Genomic DNA, 27,860 nt, shown 5'->3' with positions numbered 1-27,860 from the left:
AAAGTAACAATGATTCAATAATCTATATTAAAATAAGGTATGAAAACTAATTAATTAATGGGATAAAACTCAAAACTAGATCTAGATCTATCTTTTTCTAACCCTAAACTCCATTAACATTAGCTTCCTAACCTAACTACCTACCATTAACAAAGAGCTAAGCTTTGGTTTTTATATGTTCAGATCCAAAAATCGTGCATGGGCTTGGATCCATGTTTCGGGCCAGAGAATCAGGCCCAAAACCTAATACTTTCACTCCAAAAGGCCTCTTCAGCTGCAGTTGACTTCGACAGACTTTTCGTCCACTTCTGCTCCTATGATTGGGCCAAGGCTTGGATAATTGGAAAGCTCTTTCCGAGCAGGTCGTTTTGACGTAAGGTAGACCCAATTCTGAGGTCTGAGTCCAAAGATATGGTCTTCGGAAGTTACATTGACTTTGTGCCTTGTTTTACGCCCGCGTGGACTTTGACTTTTCATCTTTTGACCGTGCTTTACAGAGGCTTTGTCTTCTTGAATTTTGGCCTTTAATCACAGAACTCCTTAGCAACCGACCTTTGCTCATTTATCTCGCTAAAGTGGCACATTTCTGCACATAATGGACTTTGAAGCCTGAAATGCATAAAAACACGTAATCAGTATTAACTCTTACTTATTATTCACATAATTGGTCTAAAAGTACGATTGTTAAGGGGTTAAAACTACAGTTTTGGGCTCTTTTCAGGATGTTGTGGTTTGTTATGGTCAATTGAAGGCTGGGATGAGGTTATCGTTCTCACGTCTTACTATGGAGGTTTTGAACTTTTGTGGGAAAGCCCCTTGTCAGTTCGTGGGGAATAGTTGGAGAGTTTTTCATGTGTTGCATTTGTTGAATGAGAGGGATTATAACATCTGATTATCGAATGTGCTTGAGCATTTTCTGTGAAGAGGTCGTCTGCTATGAATTTTAGTTTGATTGCAGTTGGTGAAAGGTTAATCTGATGTGATTGTGGGTGTGAGCAAGGAGGATTGGGGGTGTAGACCCTTACTAGTTGTGGGTAATTACTGTCTTTCTCACTGGGAGTTGGCGAATCGTACTATAAAATGGGATGGTAGGTCATTATATTATAGGTCGTAGTGTATGTAGGGTAGTTGATACTTTGAACGTTCTGACAACTTTATTTTGTTTTGTAGAGGTTGCTATTCATGGGCATACGAACACCGGAGCTATAGAAGAGTTTGCTTATTTGAGTTAAAAGAAACATCTGTCTCGTGTCAACTAATTTTGTTCTTCTTGTGATATGTTTGATTATGGATGAAGTTTTTGAACAATATTTTCTTTTGTTGTTGATACTGATAACTTCTATTTTTTATGGGAATACTGAGGTCGTTTTCCCAGGATAACTTGGAAGCCTCTAGTATCTAATCGATTTTGTAGTAAGTAAAGTATTTACATTACTTACTTGTTTTGAAATGAGAATGTATGTGAATTTTGTATGAATATGATTGTTTTTCTTGCTTTTTGTTTTGTTATTTGATGACCTGTGCTGCATAGTAGTAGACTCGATGACCTGTCGTATTTTGGTGGATCGCCTGATGCTTTTAGGTCATAAGTTTTTTTATGCATGACCTGATAGATGCGCGTAGTTGGCACCTAGGTTTCTTCGTGTCCTTAGGTGTGTGTGGATTGATTTAGTGGTTTTTTTAGGGGAACTTCTTATTGATTTTTGACTGATAATTAGCCTTTGAGTGATAATTATAGTTGAGTCAAACTTAACCCTTTCAAAGGCCTTAAGTTGACTTGTGGTCCTTTTGGGGGTACTTTGGATTGGATTTGACTAATAATTAGCCTTTGCATTGCAATTATAGTTGAATCGTACTTAACCCTAGCATTGGTGTTAAGTTGATTTGTGCTCCTTTTTGGGGACCGTGGATTAGATTTGATTGATAATTAACCTTTGTATAGTAATTATAGTTGAGTTCTGCTTAACCCTGGCGTTGGTGTTAGGTTGGTTACTTTGATATCCCAGATCGGGCAGCGAGTGCATGATGTGTGGTACTCATAGCTAGTAAATTCGCGTTTAATACCCGTTTTATACACATTTTATACATTTTTACATATAATATGAATAATAAGGCGAATGTTTCAAATATAGGGATTAATACACGAATTCTATGATCCAAGCTTATAATTGCCGAATAATAAAGTCCGTATTTTTTAAATGAAAAAAAACATACTATAAAAGGTATGATGCAACTTCAAAATGGAAAGTTTTGAAAATCCACTTAAGTTAGAACATTCCATACCTAAAGAATATCGAAGAACTAAAGTGTTAGCAAGTAAATATAAATAAAAAATTGAGTTATGTATGTGTAGTTAATGAGTAATTCTGACAAATTATTACATTCTAAACTTGTAAAGTTGTAATGCAGTAAAGTACATCCGGTTTTTTTTGTATTATATGCGTATAAAAGACAAATTGTATGTTTGGCGTTTTTTTCCTTTTTTTGGCCAAATTTTTAAACGTATTATTATTCAAAATTTTGAATTTTTGACGAATAAGTTTCATATCGAATTTTTGCCGTCCGCGAATTTACTAGCTATGGTGGTACTCATGTAATGTAAAGAGAACACTTATACGCGAAATGCTGATGAAATTTTATTCATATTGATTGATACATCTGGAAAAAAATTGTTGGTAAAAACGCTTGAATAGAGCTGTATTCCAAGGTCGGGGAAGCACATCACCAAGCTGAGTTTTGATCTAGTAAGCTCCATTTCCAACGACTCTATGAACTATGTATGGGCCTTCCCAAGTTGGGTCAAGCTTGGCTGGTGCTAAGATCCCTTTAAGGACTAGGTTGCCAGCTTGAAAAGATCTTGGGACGATCTTCTTGTTGTAAGTTCGTTGGATGGTTTGGTGGTACCGAGCTAGGGATATTGTAACAGTTTCCCTTCACTCTTCTAGGAGGTCGACTTCTTTGGATAAGATGTTGTCGTTTTCTCCTAATTCGATGATGTCAGAACGTGTAGTTGTGATTGTAAGTTCTGATGGTATTACTGCTTATGTTCCGAAGTAAAGTGTGAAAGGAAACTCGTTGGTACTGGCTCGGGCTGTGGTTTTGTATTCCCATAAAATGTTCTCGAGTTGTTCTGGACATTGGCTTTTCTTGCTCTCCAACTTTTTTTGGATATTCTCTTTGATGGATTTGTTTGTGGCCTCTGTTTGGCCATTGCTTTGTGCGTATCTAGGTGTATAAAATGCTTGAGTGATGTGCCACTTTTGTAGGAATGCCTTGACTTGTGTGCCGGCAAATTGGATTCCGTTGATGAGGGTGTGGGGTAGACCAAACCTTGTGATAATATTGGTCCATATGAAGTTGATGATGTGGACTTCCTTGACTTGAACAAGTGGGATTGCCTCAACCTATTTGGTGAAGTAATATGTGGTTGCAAGGACGTATTTGAGTCTTGTTTTCTTTTGTGGGATAAATGGTCTCATGATGTCTAGCCCCCACATATGAAAAGGCTATGAGCTGGCTATGTTGATCAACTCCTGTGCTAGACTTAGGTGGTTGTGACCAAATATTTGACATTGGTGGCATTTAAGAACATACTTATTTGCCTCAATGTGCATGCCTGACCAATAATACCCTTGGGTAATTGCTTTATGAGCCAAAGATCTTGCTCCTGCATAGTTACCACATTCGTCTTTGTGAATTTCGTCGAAGATGAGTTGGCCTTCGCATGGAGTTATGCACCTTAGGTGGGGTCCTCCTACAGATTTACGAAACAATTGCCCGTTGATCACGGTGTCTTTGGGAGCTCAAAATTGTATGGCACAAGCATTCCTTGCCTCTGCTGGGAGCTCGCCATGTAAGATAAATTTCAAAAATGGGCCTATCCAAGATTGAGTGATCTCTTTTTCAGATGAAGGCTAGAAGTCCCGTGAGGTTGTTAGCACTTTCATGTTGGTAGGCGAGCCTCTCTAGGATGTCAATGTAAACTGTTCTAGGACATGCATCTTGGGGTTTTTAGGCTAAGAAAGTCAGGCTGTCTGCATGTCTGTTATCCTCTCAGGGAATGTGTTCCAAGGAGAATGTTGTGAACGAGCTGATGATATCACTGACGACCTGAGCGTACTTGGCTAAGTTTGCTCCATTTGTCACATACTCTTTGGTGATCTGTTTGACGATTAGTTGTGAGTCACTGTAAGCTTTGAGCTTTGGGACTTGTAATTGTTGTACCATGCGGAGGCCTGTTGATAAGCACCCAAAACTGTGATATTATACCCTATAGAGACATAGCAATTTGGTTAATTATATGTTTAATAATCAGGAAATAATCGCATTTTTGTGCTTTTGCAGGTTAGAGCAACTAACGTTAAAATGATGATAAAGCCAACATTTAAGCACGAAATAGGGAGTATACAGAAGCTTTCCGATTAAGCCTACGTGAAGCCCAACAAAATCCGGACTAAAGCCCAAAGACTTCAAACAATTACATAAATCCAAGCGGGACGGATTACGATACGAAGCGTCAAACTTCCGAAGCTCATATCTCTTGAACCAGGACTCCGAATGTGACGAGTGAGCTGCCCCGACGATCAATGTGACGAACTCTACGCATAGGCAGGAAGTTGTAAAAATGCCAAAAGACCGGACTGCCACTGGACACTGTACATGGACCCACTAGGCGGGACCACAAGATTTGATGAGTCATCATGCAAGTCAAGACAAAGGTGCAAATAATTGGTGCAAATTTGACACCTTGCATGAAGTTAATGAGTTTGTTGGATTTAGGTGATGATTATTTAAAAAAATGAAAGGTGTCAAATGGGGGTGAGTTGTGGATAAGAGAAAAATAAATGAGAGGAGAGTGTTTCATGTGGGAGAGGAGAAAAAGACTCTCTTATGTAAAGGGGGGCTGATTTTGGGAGTTGGCTAGCTTTTACTTCCTTGACTTTTACTTTTCATTTACTTCCATGTCTTTACTTTTAGTTTTAGTTTTTAGTGTGAAGAAAAAAAAAACTTGTAACTGGTTAATGGGGAACTCTCTTTAGTTTTTAATAAACTCTTTTTCATTTAGGTAAACAGGTTGTAGTTTCTTGTTTCATTCTCTTTCTCTTTCATTTCACATATCTTCTTGTAGTTTAATTCAATCCTAGGATCATGAGCTAAAACTCTCCCAAGAGGAGGGTTAATGATGCTCATATGAGGATCAGGCTACAAATTTAAGATTCTAGAAATCACTACTTAAAGACTTAGGTTCTATTTTTCATCCTGTCCCAAAATGACAAAGATTGACTAATATCTGATCAACTGTTGTAAAATAGAACTAGGAGTTGGAATGATATTTCAGAGATGAAATATCATTTCAATTCCACATGCTAACATGATATGTTTAGAGATAGGTATATTGTGTTAGGGATTTGAGATGGTAGTGACCTGTTTCTAAAAGACTTGTAGCTAGGCTTTGCATGAGTAGGATTAATTCTTCCTTATCTTTCTCTCTCTTTTATTTAACTATAAAACGAACTTATAATTTTTAGATAACTTATGTAGCAAAAATCTATCTATCAAATCCTTCTCACTTAATTCTCCAAGGTGTAGATTTTAGTTGTGATCATTTAGATTCTTGTCTTAGGAGTGGAACGAAATCTCTACTCGAACTAGAAAAAATAGAAAAAAAAAACAGTGAGTAAGGAAATATTGAGTTTTAGCACGTAGTAAGTAAATTTCTAAAAACACTGAAAAGTGCTAAGATCACCTGTGATTAACGCTTCATATTCTGCTTCGTTGTTGGATGTTGCGAAATCGATCTTTATTGACTTTTGTTGCTAGGTTCCTTCTGGTGAAGTTAACACTACCCCCAGTCTACTACCGCTATTGTTGCAAGCTCCATCAACGTAAAGGTGCCATGTGTATGGGGTGGTTGGTTGATGGAGTGAAGTAATAGGCTCAGGTTCCCAGTTGATATCTTCAACGGGAAAGTCAGCAAGGAAGTCGGCAACGACTTGACCTTTGTGAGACGTTATGAGAAAAAAAATTGATATGATGTTCTCCGAGTTCTTCAGCCCATTTGGCCATGCGGGCTATTTTGTTGGTGGAACTCAAGACTTGCTTGATGGGTACATCTATTAAGACCTTGATTTTGTGAGCCTGGAAGTATGGTCAAAACTTGCGAGCAGAGTATAACAAAGATAACATTGTTTTCTCAATTGGAGAGTAATGCTTTTCTGAATCTGCTAATGTCTTGCTAGTGAAATAGACTGGTTTTTCGATTCCCTCACTTTCACAAAAAAGGACCGAGCTGATGGCAAAATCGGTAGTCGCAAGGTAAAGTGATAAGAGCCCAAAACTGTAGTTTTAACCCCTTAGCCATCATACTTTTAGACCAATTATATGAGTAATAATTAAGAGTTAATACTGATTACGTGTTTTTATGCATTTCAGGCTTTAAAGTCCATTATGTGCAGAAATATGCCACTTTAGCGAGATAAAGGAGCAAAGGTCGGTTGCTAAGGAGTTCTGTGAATAAAGGCCAAGATTCAAGGAGACAAAGCCTTTGTAAAGCCCAATCAAAAGCTGAAAAGTCAACACAGGCAGAAACAGTACACAAGTCAGCAGAACTTCCGAAGGCCGTATCTTTGGACTCAGACCTCGTAATTGGGAGTATCTTATGTCAAAACGACCGGCTCGGAAAGAGATTTCCAATGGTCCAATCCTTGACCCAATCAGAGGAGCAAAAGTGGACGAAATATCTGTCGAAGACAACTGCAGCTGAAGAGCCCATTTTGGACTAAAGAAATTGGGTTTTGGGCCCGATTTTCCGGCCCAAAACATGGCTCCAAGCCCATGCACGATTTTTGGATCTGAAAGTATAAAAACAAAAGTTTGACTCTTTGTTAATGGTAGATAGTTAGGTTAGGATAAGGAAAGTAGCCATTAAACCTTAGTTATAGATCTAATTTTAGATTAATTAATTAGTTTATTTCTTGAGTATTGAATCATTGTTTTTATTGTTCATTAGATTAATAAGTAGTTGTTATTCATTCAATCATATCTTGTTCTTATTGTTCTATTAGATTTATAAAGTTAATTACTTATTCCATAATGACATGTTCTTATTATTGTTCTTGTGTTGGGAATGGTAGTATAGAAATTTCACATCAAATCATTACTCTCACCATTGTTCCTTTTGGGTTTGATTAGTTAAATTCAATTTAAGTCTAGACAGTTAAGAGTGGAACGAATTCTTACTCATTATATTGCATGATTATGTTTTGAGAGTAAGAAGAATTGATTTAAACGTAAGAACGGTAGGATTACGTATTAGTGTTGTTAACATTAATATTTAGGATTCTACTATTTTTACGGGTATCATAAAGCCCTAGTGTTTCTCCTTCATTTGGTTTAGACAGGATGGGCGGATTTGATAGGTAAGCCTTCAGGTCGTTAAAAGCTTTGTGGCATTCGTTTGTCCATGTGAATGTTGTGCCCTTCTTTAGTATTTTCAGGAACCGTCTGCATTTGTTAGATGCACGTGAGATGAATCTGTTGAGAGCTGAAACCATGCCATATAGCTTGTGTATTTGTTGTTTGGAAGTTGGTTCTGGCATTTTAAGAAAAGCTCGTATTTGTTCTAGGTTTACTTCAATGCGTCTTTGTGAAACAAGGTATCCTAATAATTTCCCTGAGGCTACCCCAAATACGTACTTTGCTAGGTTAAGCTTCATCTTGTTTTAGCGCAATCTTTCAAAGGCTTCTTGCAGGTGAGAAATGTGGTTGCCAGCCTTTGCGCTTTTGACTACCATGTCGTCTATGTAGATTTCCATAGTGTCGCCCAACAAGTCTTTAAACATTTTTGTGACAAGTCTTTGGTAGGTTGCGTCGGCGTTCTTCAAGTCGAATTTCAATGCATCTTTGTGAAACGAGGTATCCTAATAATTTCCCTGAGGCTACCCCAAATACGCACTTTGCTGGGTTGAGCTTCATCTTGTTTTGACGCAATCTTTCAAAGGCTTCTTGCAGGTGAGAAATGTGGTTGCCAGCCTTTGCACTTTTGACTACCATGTCATCTCTGTAGATTTCCATAGTGTCGCCCAGCAAGTCTTTGAACATTTTTGTGACAAGTCTCTGGTAGGTCGTGCCGGCGTTCTTCAAGCCGAATGGTAGGACATTGTTGCAGAACGTTCCTTGTTCGGTTATGAAGGACATCTTTTCCTGGTCTTTTTCTGCAAGTGGTATCTGATTGTATCCACTATATGCGTCCATAAATGATAGAAGTTTATGTCCGCAAGTTTGATCTACCAGTATGTCAATCCGGGGTAGGGGGAAGCTGTCTTCTGGGCAATGTTTGTTGACATTAGTGAAATCGATGCAGAGTCATACCTGACCATTTTTCTTAGGAACGGCTACAATGTTAGCTAACCAGGTCGGGTATTCGACCTCTCTAATGAATCCAACCTTTTTGAGCTTTTCTATCTCTTCTTTGATGACTTTTTGAAATTTGAGTGCTAGTTTCCGAGGTCATTGTTTGATAGGCTTTATAGTTGGATCTACATTTAATTTGTAGCAAGCGACCTGAAGGTCGATTCCTGACATATCGATATACGACCAAGCAAAAACATCTTTATTGAGATATAGAAAATTGACAAGTTGCTCTTTGAGCTTGGGTCTAAATCAGCCCCTACATAGACAAATTTTGGGTCATCATTTGTGCCCAAATTGACTTTCTGTTCAGGTTCGACTTGTGCTTGTTTTTCCTTGAGCTTGTCTGTTGCTGATGCTGGAAGGCTGGAAGCTTGAGGATCTTGCAGCTTTGGGATGTCGTTTGTCTGGACGACTTGAGTTTTGGCCTTGGTTGTTGTGCTTACTTGATTGCATTGATGAGCTTCTAGTTGGTTACTTCTAAACTCCATGATGCCTCGGGGTCTGGGGAACCGCAGTACTTGGTGTAAGGTTGATGGAACTGCTTGGATCTTGTGAATCCACCTGCATCCTAAGATGGTAGTGTATGATGACTTGACATTTATCACACTGAAGCGTGTTGAGGTCTTAACCATGTCCTCTTTTTCCCCAATGGAGACTGGTAGGATGACGTCTCCAATGGCATCTGTGCGATCTCTATTGAACTTGTAGAGTGGCGCATTTGACTCTATCATCACCGAGTCTGGCAGGTGCATATCCTTGTATGCTTGGTAGAAGAAGATGTTGTAGGAGTTGCCAGGGTCGATTAGGACCCGCTTGACTGTCCATCCGTTGATCTTGACGTGCACTACCAGAGCATCATTATGGGGTAGGCACACCTTGTCGAGATCTTCCTCAGTGAACGATATTGCGTTCATAGTTTGAGAGTTGGCAGGAGTGATCACTTCAGCTTTGTGGGATAGGTGGTAGATTTCTTGCAATGCTCTTACGCGCTTGCGCTTTTCACGATCGGAGGTCTCGTTGCTGGAGGTGTCTGTAATCATGTGGATTACCTTTTTCTCGTCGTGCTCAGAGGAGTGTTGTCTTCTGTTGTGTCTCGACCGACCTGGAGATTTAGATCGTCGTGATGTTCTGCTTCTGGTTCTTCTGCGAGTAGGTCGTTAATGAATACGGCTCCTGCTTCTATTGCGGTTGGCATTCAATTTATGCCTGAGGTCGCTTTCTGACAGGAACTCTTTCAGTTTTCCCTCTTCGACTAAGTCTTGGAGGTAGTGCTTGAGGCTCCAACATTTATCGGTGTCATAGTGGTGGAGTTTGTGGAAGTGGCAATATAGACGTCCTGGTATTGCTATCATCTTGTTGATGTTTGGTTTGAAGTGAGGTGTTGTGTATATCTTCTTCAGGATATGGTTTGGCGTCCTGGAGAAGTTAGAGAATTCTCTTTTGGTGTACGATGGCTTATGGGAGTTGGTCTCTTGTTGTTGCCTGAGTACTGATTACTTTCTTTGGGTCCCCGTTTGTCACTTACTGCGATGACTTCTTTGCCTTTGCGCTGGGCCATCCATTCTTCGTATTTCATGTACTTGTCGACTCTATGGTACAGGTCGTCTAGGCGTTCTGGCTTATTACGCATGAGAGACCTTGCTAGTTCGGAGTCATCTAGGAGGGTTGGTGAATACTGAGGTTGCAAAGCTGTCCTTGAGGCCTGACTCCATTGATAGCAGTTTCTTTTTGAAACGTCCTAAGAAAGCATGAATAGTCTCGCCGTGTGCTTGCTTCAGCTAGAACAACGAGTCTAGGTTGACTTGCTTCTTCCTGTTGTGGACGAACTTTGTTGCGAATGTCTCGGCTAGCTTGTCGAAGTTGTAGATTGAATTTGGAGTTAGCGTGTAGAACCAATCTAATGCTCTGTCCTTCAAGCTGGCTGGAAAGAGTTTGCATTTTAGGTAGTCAAAGTCTGGAGCACTGTAGAGCGCCAGGATTTGGCTAAAACGAGCTATGTGCTGGCCTGGACACAAGCTACCATCGTACAACAAGAACTTTGGCTGGATAAAATCATAGGGAGGTTGTTTGTCCCTGACTTCTGTTGTGAATGGTTACGCTTTGTATGACTGGAGCATCTTCTAAACGATCTGGGCTGTGCTTGCCTTTTCGCTTGACTTCTCCAATCGCTGGGCGAAGTCCTCAAGACGTTGATTGGTGGTTGTAGTGAAGGCTATGATTGCATTGTTTTCAATTGCATCTGGGGCCAGGTTGTTGGTGTTGGAAGTAGTTTATTTGCGAATAGTTTGGTTCTCTTGCTGGAGCGTAGTAAATGATTCCTGGAGAAATTTTACTTGATCTACTAGAGCTTTTAGTTGTTCTTCCATGGTGGTTTTTTAACCAGTTTCGTAGGCTTGAGAAAATAGTGTGGGTGTTTTTCTCAAGAAAACGAACTGGCAGACGACGCCAATGTAGATGTGTGGGTTTCTACTTACGACCTGATGTTGAGGTTGAGGGGGAGTGGCTGCACTCTTGTTTGGGATAAAAGTTACTTACGTATCAAGTTTTTTGGGTAAACTTGAATCAAGTCTTACGTAGTTCATCTCTCTCTACTTATAGATGTTTGGTTTGACTTTCCTTATTTGTTTCAGGCTGTTGTCAAGTGTAGATCCATATTTTGTGCTCTCTTGATGATTCGTCATTACTCCTGCTATTACAAAGTAAATGTCTCCTTCATTGGTGCGTTGACTGAGCTTCAGGATCGCGGTAGATCATTTGTTTCCATATATGGCTGTATTTGATATTTGGGACGACCTGAGTTTGGGTCGTGGTTACGTCTTGGTGGCGTGGTACGACTTGGTGATGTACGAGCTGTGAATATACGACCTGGTGTGTGGACATGTATGTTGTAGTGATTGGTTTGAGAACGGAGGGTACTTACACAGGCCAAGATACTAAGAAACAGTGGGAGAAATAATTTATTAGGTTAGTCTTACATTCTTGATAAGCAAGGTATAATTCATTTCTTGCAATGTGAACTATTTTATTCTAAACCATATAAATTAGAGTTTATAGTCACAAAAATATCTGATTTTCTAAAAATAACAGAAAAAGTCTTCGAATTGACTGGTTATTGAATTTTTAAATGAATAAATAATAAAAACGGTAAAAGCCTTATAATTCTCGATATTTACTGAATTTTTAGCGATTCTTTCCGATTTTTATGATGATTAATAGCTTTCAATATATTTATTTTATTATTTTATTTTCTAAATTGCAAATATTTGTAAGATATATTATAAAGAATAACAGGACTTTACCAATATATTTACAAATTTTGAATTTGATATATGCTCAAAATAACAATTACATTATGCATAATCATTGTCACACTGCATACTAATCTATATTTGAATTATAACTTTGTTGACATCAAATGTTTGATAAGCATAGTATTGTTATTGGGACCCATTATTATTACTTTCTTGTTGCAATGAGAACGATTTATTTCTAAACCACATAAATTAGAATGGCCAGTGTCTGAGAAGTTAACATCAAATGTTGTGTCTGAGATAGTGAGATGTGAACGTACAATTCAATATCTATCTTTGAACTCTGAGATGTAAATTGTCTCTAAAATGAATTCTGTATTGTTGTTTGTATGTCCTTGATCTTGACAGTCGACGTCATCACACAAGATAAATGTTAGGGTAAATCTAGAGAAAGATTAATATACGTTGAAACCCCGGCCTCCTTGATAAACAGTTGAAAGATGTATTCAAGAAGAGCAGAATCACCAGCTAAATTTTGGTTCATCTCATTCTTAATGATGTATCTTACACACGGAGAATGTTCAAGGAAAAATAAGTAAATGAGGTGGTAAAATCTGTACGTCCAATATTGAAAAATAGCAAGTGCCATTGCTTTGGCATAGGGGACGTACTGGCATGTACCGAGTCAAATTAAATATCGAAGCTTAAAATGTCGGAGTGACCATTAGCATCTCTCAAGAATTCCTTTTATTTCCTTGGTGAAAATTCTCAAACTCTTTATCTTGTTCCGATACTCATACAACCCTGCTTTTAGAGAAAACCGGAACACATTATACTTTCTTAGAACGAAATCTAAGTCTAAATGGCCAAGTACATAAGTATATAGAACATATCAGTCCCGTTTTATGCGCTTCAGCTATAACTCTGTTGGATCATGACTGGAGGAACTGAATGATGAGTGCGGTAGAAGCTCATTTCACCATGTACCAGTACGTAGGTAATACTCAAAAGACTCAGAGACCTCTGTTTACAGACTACTTGCATTGTGCTGTGAAGATGGTACAGAATGAAGAGTTTCAGAAAAGAAAATCATATGATCAATTAACCATGCAATTCTCATGCAAAAGCAATATTCACATTTAAGGTTACAACTTGGTTAGAATTCAGCTAACCTATCCTAAATGGTATTTGCATTGGGAAGACACTTTCTTCTAACTTGATTGTTTATTAGGTACAACAATGTCCAATTCGCTAACAGTCCACTCGGCCAAAGAATTATCATCCCTATACACCTCTGTTCCTAAATCAATGGACATCCATTGTCTTCTTGCTGGTGGTGTTCCAGGATCCTGCATTTTGATATTGAGAGTCAATTATTAGTACAATACCTTACAATTGAAACTTCATCAACTGAAGTAGCTATGGCCTATGGTTGATATTCTACGACATATGAACACTACTTGCTTACAGAACACTACTTGCTTACAGAAAATCATTTGACATTATTCGATCAGCTTGGCCATCCATTACTTTTAATAATTGTAGGCATCATGTGATCAGGAGTAGTTATCCACTATCAACAACCCACCAGAACGAACCCCTCATTTTGGCTCCAGCATAAATCATAAAGTTCTAGCTTCTGTAAGTAAGAGTGCGTACCTGATAGAAATAGAGTGAAGCGGACAAACCCCCAACATCTAGCTCCCAAGTCCTTGAATCTCCAATCCATCCTTCACCTTGTTTTGTAGGATAACCATAAGCTCCCCATACTGGATGAGGTAGTATCTGAAGTATTTCCTGAGGTTGAGGATTGCTGAATGGATCACATAGGTCGTATGGTTTCTCAAGGTGTTGTGCATTCCCAGGAGAGCAATGCAGGTGATATGCTTTGTAAGGGTACCTAGTAGTATCAGTGCGATGTACTCGTGTTCCATTAGGAAATGTGTGGTAAGGAGGACAGAATTTAAGGACTTCTGGCGTACACCAAGCAGTTGTCTCTGGATTAATGATCATCTCACTATATCGAGTGACATCACTTGTTACCTCCCCGTCACAAGGTTTCCCATTGTTCTTCCAACAACTCCCCATATCCATTAGATAGAATTGGCTATTACGACCTCCTCCTTTGAGCACATTCAAGGTGAATTTCACTTTAAAATATGGTGACTCTGGAATCTGCAAAATTTTCAAATCAGTCAGTACTATAACATTATCACGGCCAAATTTTCTATCGAGTCCTCATTCTCAATCTATATGAAAGGCTTATTACTGTACTACGCAATCCAAAGTAAGGCGTCAACTGCACCTTAACACCGTGCATTAGACAGTTGTCACTATCAAGCCCTCACCGGCCACCTCATAAGTTGAGACCCAACCCAGTCCACAAATCTGTGAGGGCCTGAGGGGTTCGATTTTGATGGATATTTTAGCCCATGGACCGGTCTGAGGGTTGTTTTGAATCCCCGAGTCCAAACCACATAATGTTGACCATCATTTGTTCAAAAATCACTTTCAGCACTGAAATATTAATTTGGAAGCAACTCAAGAGGAAGAATATGGGGTAAAATTATAAAAATTCTTTGACAAGTACTTACTATCTTTGACATCCCCCTTGTTTGGTAATGGTAACCACCTGAAAACCCTTTTGTAGCATCTGACCTGAGGTAGAGCATTAACCATGGGTACTTCTTTGATGTCTTCAGCACATGGTGAAACACCCAACTTCCCTCTCCAAATTCCTTCTCCCAAGTGACTGAGTAGTATGATTTCTTTGCTTCCATTCCCATGCTGACATTAGCATCCAAGTCCCAAGACCCATAAAAGCTCCCCCTTAATGTGGTCCTGTTTGGTCCTTGTAGAGTAGTATAGTCGTGATAAATCAATGGTTGGTTCATGCACCCTTTACCGAAGCATGGGAACCTAGAATCTGGGCCATATGGGCCAACCTTGTGACCATCTTTTGGACATTTAGCAGCATATGTGTCCATGTTACCACTCTTGATCATGATCATCCAAAACTGCCATGGATTTGGAGTGTCGTCCACTTCACATTTAGAACCCAGATACAATTCTTTCTCGGCAGCGTATAGGTCTACGTCGGTTATATTTTCTCCTCCCAGAAAAGGGTCTCCTACACCTAGCTTGTTATCATGCTCGGTCACCCTGTGAACTACCATGTGAGGGAATTTTTTGCAGATGCTGCAATCCTTCCCACCTAAATAATAACAAAATTCACGAACAATCTTTCACCAAGTAGTAAATTACATATCATGATATTATCGAATGAAGATATTGTGCTACAGGAATATAGAGAATGTAAATTACATACCATCAATACATTAAGTTGAGGATCAAAAATAATGTATCATCTTAAGAAAAGAACTTAGATGATTGAGGTCAATAGATTTTTTAGCTTGGCTTGGTTGTTGAGCTATTTACACACAATTTAAAACAACCCTTATTCAACTCCAAACCAGCTGAACTATTGAGTTATGTTCCATCTTCTACAAACAGTGGCATCTAAGCTAGAAATGCAGACCGTAGTAAATCTTTGTCAAATCAAATAAAACTAAATTTCATGAACCGAAAGATAGACAATAGATTGTATTAATAAAACTCACCTTGTGTTGAACTTTTGTAAACGTCGAAGCAATCAGCAGCCCTTGGGCTACCCATGCCAGGAGTTTCATCACCAACCTCATTGCATTGATTCCAAGACTCAATTGCTACACGAAGATCGTCTCTTTGCATTCCTGGATCACCTATGGCCGATAAATAATCATTTCCTGGATCGCCAGCTACTGCAGATATGTAAGCATTTCCAACAGAATCCGAAACCAACCCAAGAATCAAGTGGAGAAGAAGAAGAGATGAACAAGATAGGCTTCTCGTATTTCTCATTTGCAATCAGTTAGACCAGCTTTAACTTTGAAAAACTTTATTATATGCAACAGTTTGCTTGAAAAGTTGAGTTTGATGATATAGTAAGATGAAAGCAACTTTTCAAAACTTATTTTGGCGATAACATCCAAGAACGATTATAGTGAATGTTGTTAGCTTTGAAAAGACTTAAGAAGAGGATGAATTCTCTAACACAAATGTTCAAGTGCATGCAAAACTTGTCACAAAGATAATGCCATGCTGCTTAATCTGCTTGGACAATGGTCCGCATATGATAGATAAACTTGTTGATAAAATATTGGCTAGAAAGTTCGTACACTAAAATCTGATTAAATGACTATTATTGGCAGGGCTTAAACTGCTTCTGCCTTAAAGTCAAAACTGGATAAATTAGAAAACTACGTAAATAAACAACCATTTTATTAAGTTTTACTAATTTAAAGTCTTCAGACGTCAAATTAGTTGTTACAACTGGTCCATTCTTCCTGAGAATAATGGTTGAAAAACGTATCTAATCATGGCATAAGTTGCACTATTGAATTTACTCTTAATTATATATCCATGAAGCTGAAAATTGCAGTTGGTAATTTGGTATCAATGCATCATGTGATACGATCATACGACTAATATGTGGACCTAGTCAAAATTCAAAAAGCCATTATAAATTTGTAATGTGCAACGCATTACGCCTTTTTAAATTTGAAGCTACCCTATATAAATTTGTAGTGGGCAACACTGCAGCAACGTAGGCGTACAGCGTACCTATTCAAATCATACAGTGAGTCAGTGATACAAAGTCATTATCACCAATAATAATATGCAACATGAACGGATGAACCTATGCAGTTTCTGTACACTACTTTCTGATTAATGGAGAATCCACGATCGAGCTACAATTATCCGAACTCTAAACGTTAAGACATATATTATATTGCCAAAAAAAATTGACTGAAATTATTAAACTTTTTCTGAGGTCCTTTTCAACTATCTCTCACGGGAATAAGTGTTGGAGTGAAGTGTGTAACCAAAAAAAAAAGTATTGGAGTGAAGTGAACTGCAACTTTTCTTTTCTTTATTATCAAAGCAAGAATGCTGATTTCTTCCGTGAAAGCATAAAATTCCCTGGAAGCTTGCAAGGGGAAATATTCTTACCACATCTTGCTGTAGTAATATACTTCATAATCTTGTTCATGGTTCACCAATAAAAAGAAGAGCATGTCTTCAGTGCGCATGATGTATGGGTACGCAGGAATGAGGGCCTTTGGATCAGTACTTCTTTGTTGAAATACACCCTCACCTCTGTGTGAATGGCCCAGATTCATCCTCACTTTCTCTCTCCTGCGCACTCTAGATTTACCCTAAAAAGAAACATACAGATGTGCTCATGGATAACTACAAGTTACACTGCACTGTGACATACCTGGTCAACTACAATAATCTGATATGTAGGCCGGCGGCTATTCCACATAACTCCATTCGGCCTTTTTGTTTAATTGTGCAGCAATTTAACTTTTGCTATTTCCATATCAGTCACAACTTAGACTGCAACGGCATTAGCCTTGATTTGCATATATCGAAGAGATCATGGTGCGACAAATTATTTATTTTTCATTCCAAATATCACTTTGGGAGGGGGCACAAAGAAAAAGGAGCACAGTTTCAGCATTTTATCTTGCTCAGTAATCCAAAGAGCACCAAACACATTAAAAACTGATCGTACATGACCATTTTATTGATTCACATATTCAATGTGTCAAATTCATCAACAATTACTTGTAAAGATACTCAGAACTTACTTTTCTATAAGTTCAATGATTTTAGAAAATAGTTTTACACTTTTACTCCATGTGGGATGGGCACAGACATACAAACTAGTAATTGCATGCTCAAAACATTCATCTCCCGCATTATGTTATACAAACTAGTAATCACATGCTCACAGCATTCATCTCCGATATTTAGCTATTCAAATTAAGTTACCTGGCACCTGCAACATACTTTGAAGGTTAGCCATGCTTCTCGTATGCTTCAAGTTGCACTTCCCTGTGCCACGATTACAGCAGGAGTTGGAAGAAAAAAGAATGTTTAAGATTTACAAGAATAAGGTCATTGCATAGATCATGGCAAGTACTAATTTATGCAAGTAAAAAACCTCGTAAAAAATATAGAATTTTTTTTGCTGTATGAAAACAAAAGCTCGAAACCAGCTTACAAAATTACAGCAGCGTTGAAGACACAGCTTTATTTCTTTAACACTGAAACACATCCACTTTTCTTTTCTCCAAGTTCAAGACCAGCAATTAAGCTCAAAATGCCATAGCAAAATCATTGTCCACCATCAGTGATAAGATAAATTTAAATTATGACCCGGATGCAGCAGGAGTTCTCACAACTGAACCCAAGGATTTGAGCAGGGTTGATGAAGGCCTCCTAATAGTATGATTGAGGAGTATCATAAGCGTCAATAAAGTTAATGCTCCAGCTTGATGGGCAGAACCAAGGGAAACTGGAACATATGAGAGAAGTGTTGATATTCCCAGAGTGACCTGAAGGGCCGCCATTCCCATTGTGCTACCAATCAAAGATCTTATGGCAGGATGTAAGTCTAACTTTCTAGACGCCCACCACAAACCACCCATGGAGAGTAGTGTTGCACTAGCTAGTATTCGGTGATCAAGCTGCACGGTTGGGGTATTCTCAAAGAAGTTGCGAATAAGTGGCTTCATACTAAAGATATCATCGGGAATCCATGTATCACCCATCTTTGGGAAAGTATTAAAAGCATGGCCTGCATCATTTCCGGCAACAAATGCTCCAGATACTGCAGTAATGCCAACAAGGACGCTTATAGGAAGGACAAGCCTCTGAAGTTTAGCTGCCCCACGAACCCAAGCCATAGAACCTGCAGGTGGTTCTGGCATGACAACTGAAAGACCAGTCCAAAGAAGGCCACAGTATATTGCAAATGCTGATGTAAGGTGAGCTGAAAGTCGGTAAGGGCTTACTCTAGGCTGAACATATTCAGATTCTGGTTCCTCTAAGCCACTCTTTACCATCCACCATCCAATTAAACCCTGACCAGCACCAAGTGCAAAGAGAGCGGAGAGTCTAACCCCAAGTCGGACGGTAATGTATCCCTTACGAAGAAAATACGAAAACGGCAAAGCAAACATTATACCTAATCCCCTTCCCCACATTCTATGGGCATATTCCATCCAATAAATGAACTTAAAATCTTCTATTGTCATCCCCTTATTTACTCGCTTGTACTCAGGAGACTGCTTATATTTGTCAAATTCAACCAACCACTGTTCCTCTGACAGAGGAGGGAGGCTACCAGTAAATTTCCAGTCAGTCATAGAAAGACCAGATCGAGTAAGTCGAGTAATACCACCAAGAACTACCATACTAAACACCCATGCAGCAGAACCAAAAATCCAAATCCCCACCAATTTCTGAGCATGAGAACCTGCAGTTATAAGCATCTTCGACCCCTCCTTAGATGATGAAGATATGGTTGCAGTAGTGGAGATATTCCTTGATGATCGAGAAGGAAATCCCTTATTAAGAGATCTATATGCATATAAGGTGCTTCTCCAGGTGTAAAAACTTGTAGAGGATTTTGAGAACAATCTCGAGGAGATGAAGGAGGATTCATTTGAAAACCTTGAAGAAGAATCCCTGATCTGGGAGTATAAACCAAGGGTCTTATTTCTTCTTAGAAATGAAGCCAATTTGCTCTGAAACATTGCGCTTTGCTCGCGTACACAACCCTTCACACTCAAATATTGCTTTAACCTTTCCTACTACTCAACAATGAGAGCTCTGACCTTAGGCTGCAAACACCTGTAAGATATACAAAGTAAGTTAGTAACTGGTATAGACGAAAGATTAGAAAACGCAACCATGCTAAAAATCTATGTATAAATTTGGCTAACAACCTATAAAATAAATAATTTATATTACTTGTGGTGATCACAAAATCAAACAAAACACTGATCTCATCGTGTAAAACCAATACGAAATTCTCATTTACCTACCATTCCATATATATTTATCAGCTAGAAAATTCCATCTCAAAGAAGAATAAAGTTTCAGAGGTCAAGTATCATCTGCACATATACATTCCCTCATTTTTCACTCTCTAAATGATTTTCCCACGTTAGGTGTCATCTTCCAGAGTCTTCTATACAACTATGCCTACTTAAAAGTAAATTATGTAACACTTACAACGATTAGCGAAAAATGTTTAGTTTGATTACAATCCTGTACTACGCCCTTGCAATGTCAAAGACAACATATAACCAATGATGGGCACAAATAAAGAATCATTTTTTAAATAAACTATAGAATATGTTTTTCTGTTATTGTGAGAAAGACCCAACCTCAATTACCAGTTTCTGAATCAAGTATGAATGAGAGAGAGAAAAAGAGAGTACCTTTGATGGGAGTGTGGAAGATTGTTTGAGCCCAAGACTTGAAAAGAGATTTTGCAGATAAATTAAAAAAAAGTGGTCCACTAAGTAAAGGTATGGAATGGAATGTCTGTTTGGTAAAATAAAACTGGGAAAAAGCATAATCCTATTTTTTATGCAAAAGCTGTGGAAAGGAAATGAAAACTAGAAATATAAATAATTCATCCATATTACTTATTATTTTTCTCCAAACTATTTCTCATTTTTCTCCAAAACTCATTGCTCTTGGGAAAAAAAAAATTTTAAAACAAATGGCATGACTTTTTTCATTTTGCAGATATATACATGACACTTATAAATTAAAATAAATTTAGCATATATAACCAAAAAAAAAAAAAAACTACCCTGTTTTAAGAGTATAAACATTTGCATGACACCTGCAAACTCATATATAATAGTCTAACAATAATAATAGATAACTCCAACAACCTAGATATTTGCTTACCTTTATAGGTCTTCTTTTTCGGGTTTGGCTACAACATAAAAAAATATTAATTGAATTTCAATAAAAAAAATATTGAACCAATTGGTTCAATATATATATAATCAAGCACTACTAAAAGAAGGGCTTTTTGTGTCACTTTTTAAGTGACACAAGAAGTCACTTGTGTCACTTTTGAAACTAATTCTGAAGTTACCTATCAGCCCCCGACACATAAAGTTCTACCAAAAGTGACACAAAAGCCTTATTAAATGTGTCATTTTTTGTTAATAAAAGTGACACTTAAGAATAGCCTCTTGTGTCACTTTTAAGAAAGAGTGTCACAATGTTTGTCAAAAGTGACACTAGTTGTATCTCTTTTGGACCAGAGTGGGACATAATCTCGTGAAAAGTGACACATTAAGTATACTAGTTGTGTCACTTTTGAACCAGAGCGAGACATAAGTACGTCAAAAGTGACACATTAAGTACACTAGTTGTGGTCACTTTTGAACCAGAGCCAGACATAAATACCTCAAAAGTGACACATTAAGTACACTAGTTGTATCACTTTTAGACCAGAGCGAGACATAAGTACTTCAAAAGTGCCACATTAAATACACTAGTTGTGTCACTTTTGGACCAGAGCGAGACATAAGTACATCAAAAGTGACACATTAAGTACACTAGTGGTGTCACTTTGGGATCAGAGCGATACGTAAATACGTCAAAAATAACACATTAAATATACTAGTTGTGTCACTTTTGAACCAGAGCGAGATATAAATACGTCAAAAGTGACACATTAAATATATTAGTTGTGTCACTTTTGAAAATGACACATTAAGTATACTAGTCGTGTCACTTTTAGACCAGAGCATGACACACATACGTCAAAAGCCACACATAAGAGTGGTCAGTTGTCACTTTTAATAGATATTATGTCACTTTTTCCAAAAGTGAGACAAATGAAAATATTTTCTCATTTTTGTATTCGATCGTATTCATTTCTCAACCTGCATCCTATACGTCATAACCAAAATCTCATTAACTTTTGCTTTTATGTAAAACAACATCCACATACATTTATCAAAACATCACAACCAAAATCACTTTAACTTCGCTTTTATGATATAGAAACAACATCCACTCGGGAAAAAATAAACAACATTCAAAACAATTAACTTCTATTGATTCCATGGATCAAACCTAGTATCTATTATCCAGTTTGACTCCCAACAAAATAAGTCATTCCAATACCAAAAGAATCACAATAAATTAAAGTAAAAAAAAAAAAAAAAAAAAAAAAAAAACTACATGACGTTAACGCTATCCTAGCAATATCTTAGCTTATTGTACGCACTTCCAACACCAAAAAACCTAGCTGTCATCTATTCATCTGTTAATCGATCCATGCACCGCATCATATCATGAAGTCGTCATTCCACTATAACTAGTATATAAAATTAAAAAGCAAGTGAATCAATAAGGGTATATTGCACAAGTAAGAAAAAAAAAAATTCAATAAGAAAAGTATATATACATAAAAAAAGGGAAAATATGGAAGCCCACTTACCCAAATTAACTACTCAGATAAATTGCTGGATAAAATCGATGAATTCAAGATGAAGTTCATCTATTTTAGTGGTGTAACTCTTCTTGCTAGAGAACTCCAATACCTGTTCGACAAAAAATATATTATAAATATTATGAAAATGAATAATGCAGGCATTGCATTGCCTACCATATTAACATCTAATAAATCACCTTTGCCATTCGAGCAGCATATATAAAATCTATCAGATCTGTAATTAAGGTCTCATGACCTGAATACACAAAAAAATTGTGACAATATGAGAAATAGGAAAGGAAACCGCTATATAGCTGCACTAGTTACTATTAAAACTTGGTTAAGTGACAGTCAAACAATGAAACTACATCACATAGTTCAACTTCTGTTCTCTATTACCTTAAACTCGGCATTTTCAGAACCAACATACTAAGTCTCGACGTACATCGACCAACAACAAAGGACGAACAATTTGATAGAACTAAAGTACCAACTCTAAGCATTTAAGTAGTTCTAAAAGATGCTCATTGAAATCACAAAGACAACGGTGAAAACGGTTCCCCAAACGGAGTCATAACAAGAAAGTTAAGACAAAAAGGGTATATTGCCCTTTTAACCCAAAAAATCACCAAATCCGAACCTCTTAATGCAATTTTCAGATCTTAAGACCTGTTGCAGTCCAAGTTTTATGGTTGAATACATATTTACAAGTCATAACTAAACTACTACAAGCAATGAAAATGGATTTACATCAATCTAAACAAGCTTTGTGAGCCATACCTCAATATGCGTAAAAAAACCATACTAGTTAGAACATGGTCATGAAATTCAGCACTATACATACACTAGCTAGAACTCAATAAATGAGGTGAAGTCTAACACAAGAAACACATGAATCAAGTCTTAAGTTAAATCCTTAGCATGCTCCTAATATGATGGAAATAAAAGAAGAGCAGAGCACCTACCTCAGCCTTGAGCAACCAAAAACCCACTCCAAAACCAACAAGATGATGAGCAAATTTAAGAATTACAGCAGCAAGAATTTGAGAGAGAACTCCACATCATATATATCCATAGATCGAAATTAGGGAATGGCAAGGGGATTTCGCAAGCAAACACGAAGAGTGCAGACCCAAACTTATATGCAAGGCTTCCACGCCTGATGAAAACCCCAACCCCAACAACATGTCCAGAAGTTTAACAAACAAGATAAAAGGAAATAAATCAACACTTTAACTACAAGAAAATTCAGAAATTTTATTTAGATAAACCCCAATCAAATATACAAGGAACTTACAAGTTCGTGATTGCAATATTTGACGGTTTCCAAGTGTATTATATCGTTAAGTAGCGCTAGAGAAAGGTGGGATTTTTTTTTACAACAGCACAAGATTTCCAATCACTACAAAAGTAACCCAAAACAAGAAATTAGAAACCCAATACACCTATCCTTTTGTTGTTCATCGAAACTCCCAAACTTTAAATCAATAATAAGGTGGAGATTTGAGATTTCAAAGTAGAAATTAACGAAATAAGGATGCTCGATCAAAATGCCAAGTCCAGATTGTACCAATAATATGTCCTTAGAACGAAATATATATTTAAAAGTTACAGGTTCAAAATTTGTGGATATCTCCTCATATTCTCTATCTTAGATTGTACAATAAACACAATGCACTTCTAATTGTTAAGAAACCTTAAATTTGCACCGAAACACCTTCTTTAATCACTTTGATACGCACAGAATTAAACAAGTTTGCTTAGAGGTGCTTAGTGCAAATCAAACTCAATCGAGACATATATCTTTCTTCTACTTATTGTTCCATATATCAAAAGACAAATTAAATTGCAACTACAAAGAGTGGCAGAAAAGCAACAGCTGTTAAAACAAATAATTTATTCCACATTACTATGACATTTTGTCAAACATTTTAAAACTACATTTGACGACAAACATGGATTAAATGGAGCAAAGAGCAACAAAGGGACAACAAACATAGATTAAGCACAATCAATTGTCAACTAAGAAAAAGATAAATCCTTACCAAATAAACAAAGGACGAATTAATTGATGAAGCACGATCTTAAGGGGGTTTAAAGTTAGAGAAAGTTGGGATTTGGCGAGATGAAACTTAAGCTTGGGATTTGGAGAGACGATACTAGCTTCGTTCTAAGCCCTAGAGCGTTAGAAGTTGCACAGACGGCGGTTTCGAGATGGTGGGATGGCTGTTTTGTTTAGTGAGGCTGTGATGGTTTTTTTCGGGGGAACGCAGTGAGGTCTGTTAGACTTCAGTGTTTTTGGGAGACTTCAATTTATTCTCTTTTTATTTCTTTTTCTTTTACTTTTAGGTTTATTTTGTTGATTCTTTTTCTTTCTGAGGGAACCTAAAAATATAGCCCCACGCCTCAAATCAGGCAATTTGAGTTTCAGTAGCCCATAAAATTATTTGTATTTCGATAGTATGTTAATTTTGTTTTTGTTTTCTGTTACACCCAGAAGTGACACAACAAGGCAAACCAATAGTGTCACTTTCAAATAATATGACATAAAAAATAAAATTACTTGTGTCACTTTTCCTAGAAGCAACACATCAGCCCTCGATCCATAAAAAAGTGACACATCAAAACTCTGTGTGTCACTTTTTTCTAGTAAGTGACACGAGACATAAAAAAAAAGTGACACAAAAAGCCCTTCTTTTAGTAGTGAAGAATAAAATCATAATTAACCACACTCCACTGAAACAATCTTAGATTTCTCTATATAAGTTAGATTGACACAAATCCAAATGGGTCAGAAACTACACTCCAACCTCTACAACGTTTGTTCACACCCGAAAAACCGATTCCGACTCACAAATTCACTTAGCCTAACAGCAAACAAAAGGTCATCAGGAAAAATCCTGTTTGACCTATCTGCGTTAAAATTGTCATAATTTTATTTGTTTAACTTGGATTAGTACAAGTAAATTGGGTATGAAACTACACTAAATTTTCTATAACTAACTTTCAGGCCATGAAAGCAAGTTCCCAATAGAAAATACATAGAACGCCACCAAACACAACTTCATCAGAAAAATCCAGGCTAACCATTATTATGGATTATGTACTAAAACAGTCATAACTTATTGTGCAAATATCGAAACAAGATGAATCCAACTGTATTGGAACGCAGACTCACAGATCTAAAAATCCGATTCAAGCCCTGTGACCAAATTCTCAAGCACGATTTTTCAAGAATCTTTTGAACCGACAACAAAAACTAAACCAAGAAAAACCGCTTACACACTATATTATTTGTCACAAAAGGAACATAAAATATTAGCTTGGGCACTAACATGTAATACCCCACATTGTGAAGAAAAAAAAATGCCTGAAAAGATTACAGTCGAGAATCTACTGAGCAACATAATGGACACTTTTACGGAAAATGCCCCGAAGCCAAAGAACATGTCTTTTTTTTAGGAAGATAAATCAGCTTCAGTTTCTAATCAGATAAATAGCCTCTTTGGACGTCAGAAGCCAGTTCACAAGGTGTTGGGTGGTGGAAAGTGTAAGATTATTGACTATTTATAGTTTATAATAATAATTTAGAGCATCTTTAGCAGTGATATCAAGAATTTGGTGTTTTTTCAACTTCAGGAGAACTACATGTTGATGAAAACACCAAAAAAACACCAAACCAAACACCAAATCGACTAATATTTGGTTCCAGGTTTGGTGTTGTATCAAATCACTCATGCAGTTTTAGCAAAACAGCGCGGTTTTGGCAACACCGCGTGGGCTTGGGCTGCTAAATGGGCTTCTATGGCGCGGTTTTGCCAAAACCGCGTGCGTTTTTTCTGAAAATTAAAATTGTGGTTCATAGAACTTGAAAAATTATGAGTTGTGCATAGAAGTTAAGAAATTAACATTTGTGCAATTGAAGAAATTAAGAATTGTAATTCAAAATCGAAAAAATTAAAGAAATTAAAAACCTATGATTATGATTATGCAGTCCAAAATCTATGATTATGATATAATCATATAATATCCAAAATAATCTAAAACCTATCATATTACATCAAATTTATTTAGCTCTCTTCTTTCGCCCTTTACCACTCGATCCCTCTCCTCTCTATTTGGACGTTTTGAAAGCCGCTCCTCTAAGTTCCTAATCTGAGGCCGATGATCTTCTCGCCATGCGACGGAGGTTAACTACTTCAAACTGAAGTTTCTCATATCCTCGATGTTGCTTTGCGTATAGATACACTTGCGCGATATCCTCATATCGTTTTCCGAAGTCTCGGCCATCATACGACATGGCTGGGATTGCCGATATGTCCGAGAATATGCCTCCTCTCTTTCTTGGCTATAATGATACAGGCGGTCATCATCCCATCAAACATAAGAACACGGTTCTCATATCTTTTCGAACCTCACTGAAAATCCAAGAAAATACAAAGGTGAGTACATATTATATATATATAATGAAGAAGATAAATAAAACAATTAAACTCACCATGGTATCTTGATCAATATCGCGACTTTAACTCAAAGAAACGAGCATGAGGCACCTCGGGGAATAGAAATATAAGTAGGCTCCCCATCAAGTCCACACCGACAAACATCGAGGAGGATTGGCGCGCATTACGTGGAGCGGATGATATGCATTCAGAGGTTGTCGGTTAAACAGCTGGTATGGCGGATGAGGAATACGTAGCTCACGTCTCATCCCTTCCAGGTCCACAAACTCAAAGTTGCTAGCCGACCAACAAGAGGCAAACAACGGACCCATGGAGACACGGTTCCACCATCTATAATCGCGATCGGCCGTGATCACCGCTTCTACAACAAAAGAAGACGCATCTCGCCAAGGACCACCACTGGCATGAACTTGAATTCTACCCCACGACTTTGCATCACTAACATCTCGCATGGGAGCACATGGAACTCCATAACGTCGGTCATCCTCTTCCAACATCCGGCCGCCAGTACCAAACCCGATACCACGTCGCGGCAAAAACAACTCTGTGACGTGACAACACACAAGCATGTTGTACTGCTGGATCGTCAAAGGCAGTAGACAAACGCCAAGGTATCCACTCAATAGATGACAATGATCTAATATCAATCGAAAGCACGAGCCATACAGGATATTATTCCTAATCGCCCTACATTCACGAGTCAAAGTGAGGATTACGACCAACTAGCAAATCTAGGGGCGAAATATCGGCAATCATGTCTATGTTAGGACAAAGACATCGAAAGTACTCATAAAACCAAATCTCTAAAAGTCCCGCGTGAATCCGCAATCGAGGACTTCTACTTCCGAATGTCTTTGAAGCTTTATCTAACGCCGATATCAATGTGGCATATACTGAGCTACCCAGGTCATAATCTCTCATAGTATGCAAATCAAATACATAAGCATAATATCCCAGTCGTACCGTAGAATAACCATTAGGAAACAAAACATGCCAAATAAAAAACATCAAAAAAGCCCTAACATACTTATCAGCACCCTCACTACCCGGTAGAACAGTCAAAGCTAACTCCGCTCGTGTATCAAGATGCAAGAGGGGTTCCATATATGCAATCTTAATATGAGATAGCTTAATCCCAGAAGAATCATAAGCATCCGCAACCAAACGAGGAAAACTCACAAGCATACTATCCATATTCTCATAATTTGTATGAAAAGGTATCGGTTGGCCTATACCGATACTCAACCCAGAAATCATAGTGAAGTCTAGTGGTGTGAACCCTAACTCCGCACAAGGAAAATAAAATGTATGAGTTCTACTCCACCATCTTTCTACTAAAGCTATGACCCGCTGCCAAATCAGCCTTCT

General features: G+C 37.7%; 2 protein-coding genes across 6 annotated transcripts; both read right to left on the bottom strand.

The window, feature by feature from the left end:
- Positions 1-12,737: 12,737 nt before the first annotated feature.
- Positions 12,738-17,914, bottom strand: LOC147478230 (uncharacterized). Its single transcript, XM_086582462.1, has 6 exons — positions 17,776-17,914; positions 17,544-17,606; positions 15,284-16,921; positions 14,258-14,877; positions 13,323-13,838; positions 12,738-13,012 (listed from the first exon to the last, which is right to left on the bottom strand). Exons 3-6 carry the CDS (start codon positions 15,561-15,563, stop codon positions 12,875-12,877), a joined length of 1,554 nt encoding a protein of 517 aa, XP_086438588.1. The 5' UTR covers positions 15,564-16,921; positions 17,544-17,606; positions 17,776-17,914; the 3' UTR covers positions 12,738-12,874.
- LOC147478229 (heme A synthase COX15-like) lies at positions 17,346-24,362 on the bottom strand. 5 transcript variants are annotated; one of them, XR_015207629.1, is made up of 7 exons: positions 24,075-24,362; positions 23,327-23,431; positions 22,995-23,188; positions 22,227-22,285; positions 22,036-22,138; positions 17,776-19,409; positions 17,346-17,606 (listed from the first exon to the last, which is right to left on the bottom strand). XR_015207629.1 is itself a non-coding variant. In XM_086582463.1 (6 exons), the coding sequence occupies exon 6, from the start codon at positions 19,310-19,312 to the stop codon at positions 17,924-17,926; it is 1,389 nt and encodes a 462-aa protein (XP_086438589.1). In that variant the 5' UTR covers positions 19,313-19,409; positions 22,036-22,138; positions 22,227-22,285; positions 22,995-23,188; positions 23,327-23,431; positions 24,075-24,362; the 3' UTR covers positions 17,639-17,923. The 5 variants fall into 5 exon arrangements, 4 of the variants coding, with proteins under 4 accessions (XP_086438589.1, XP_086438591.1, XP_086438590.1 ...); XM_086582463.1 differs by lacking the exon at positions 17,346-17,606 and having other exon boundaries at positions 17,639-19,409; XM_086582465.1 differs by lacking the exons at positions 17,346-17,606; positions 22,227-22,285 and having other exon boundaries at positions 17,639-19,409.
- Positions 24,363-27,860: the final 3,498 nt, after the last annotated feature.

The sequence above is a fragment of the Coptis chinensis genome, chromosome 9 (assembly GCF_015680905.1).
Source record: "Coptis chinensis isolate HL-2020 chromosome 9, ASM1568090v1, whole genome shotgun sequence".
In the NCBI taxonomy this organism is placed as follows: Eukaryota; Viridiplantae; Streptophyta; class Magnoliopsida; order Ranunculales; family Ranunculaceae; genus Coptis; species Coptis chinensis.
The sequence above is the reverse complement of the archived record's forward strand: the minus strand, read 5'-3'. Positions and strand labels throughout refer to the sequence as shown.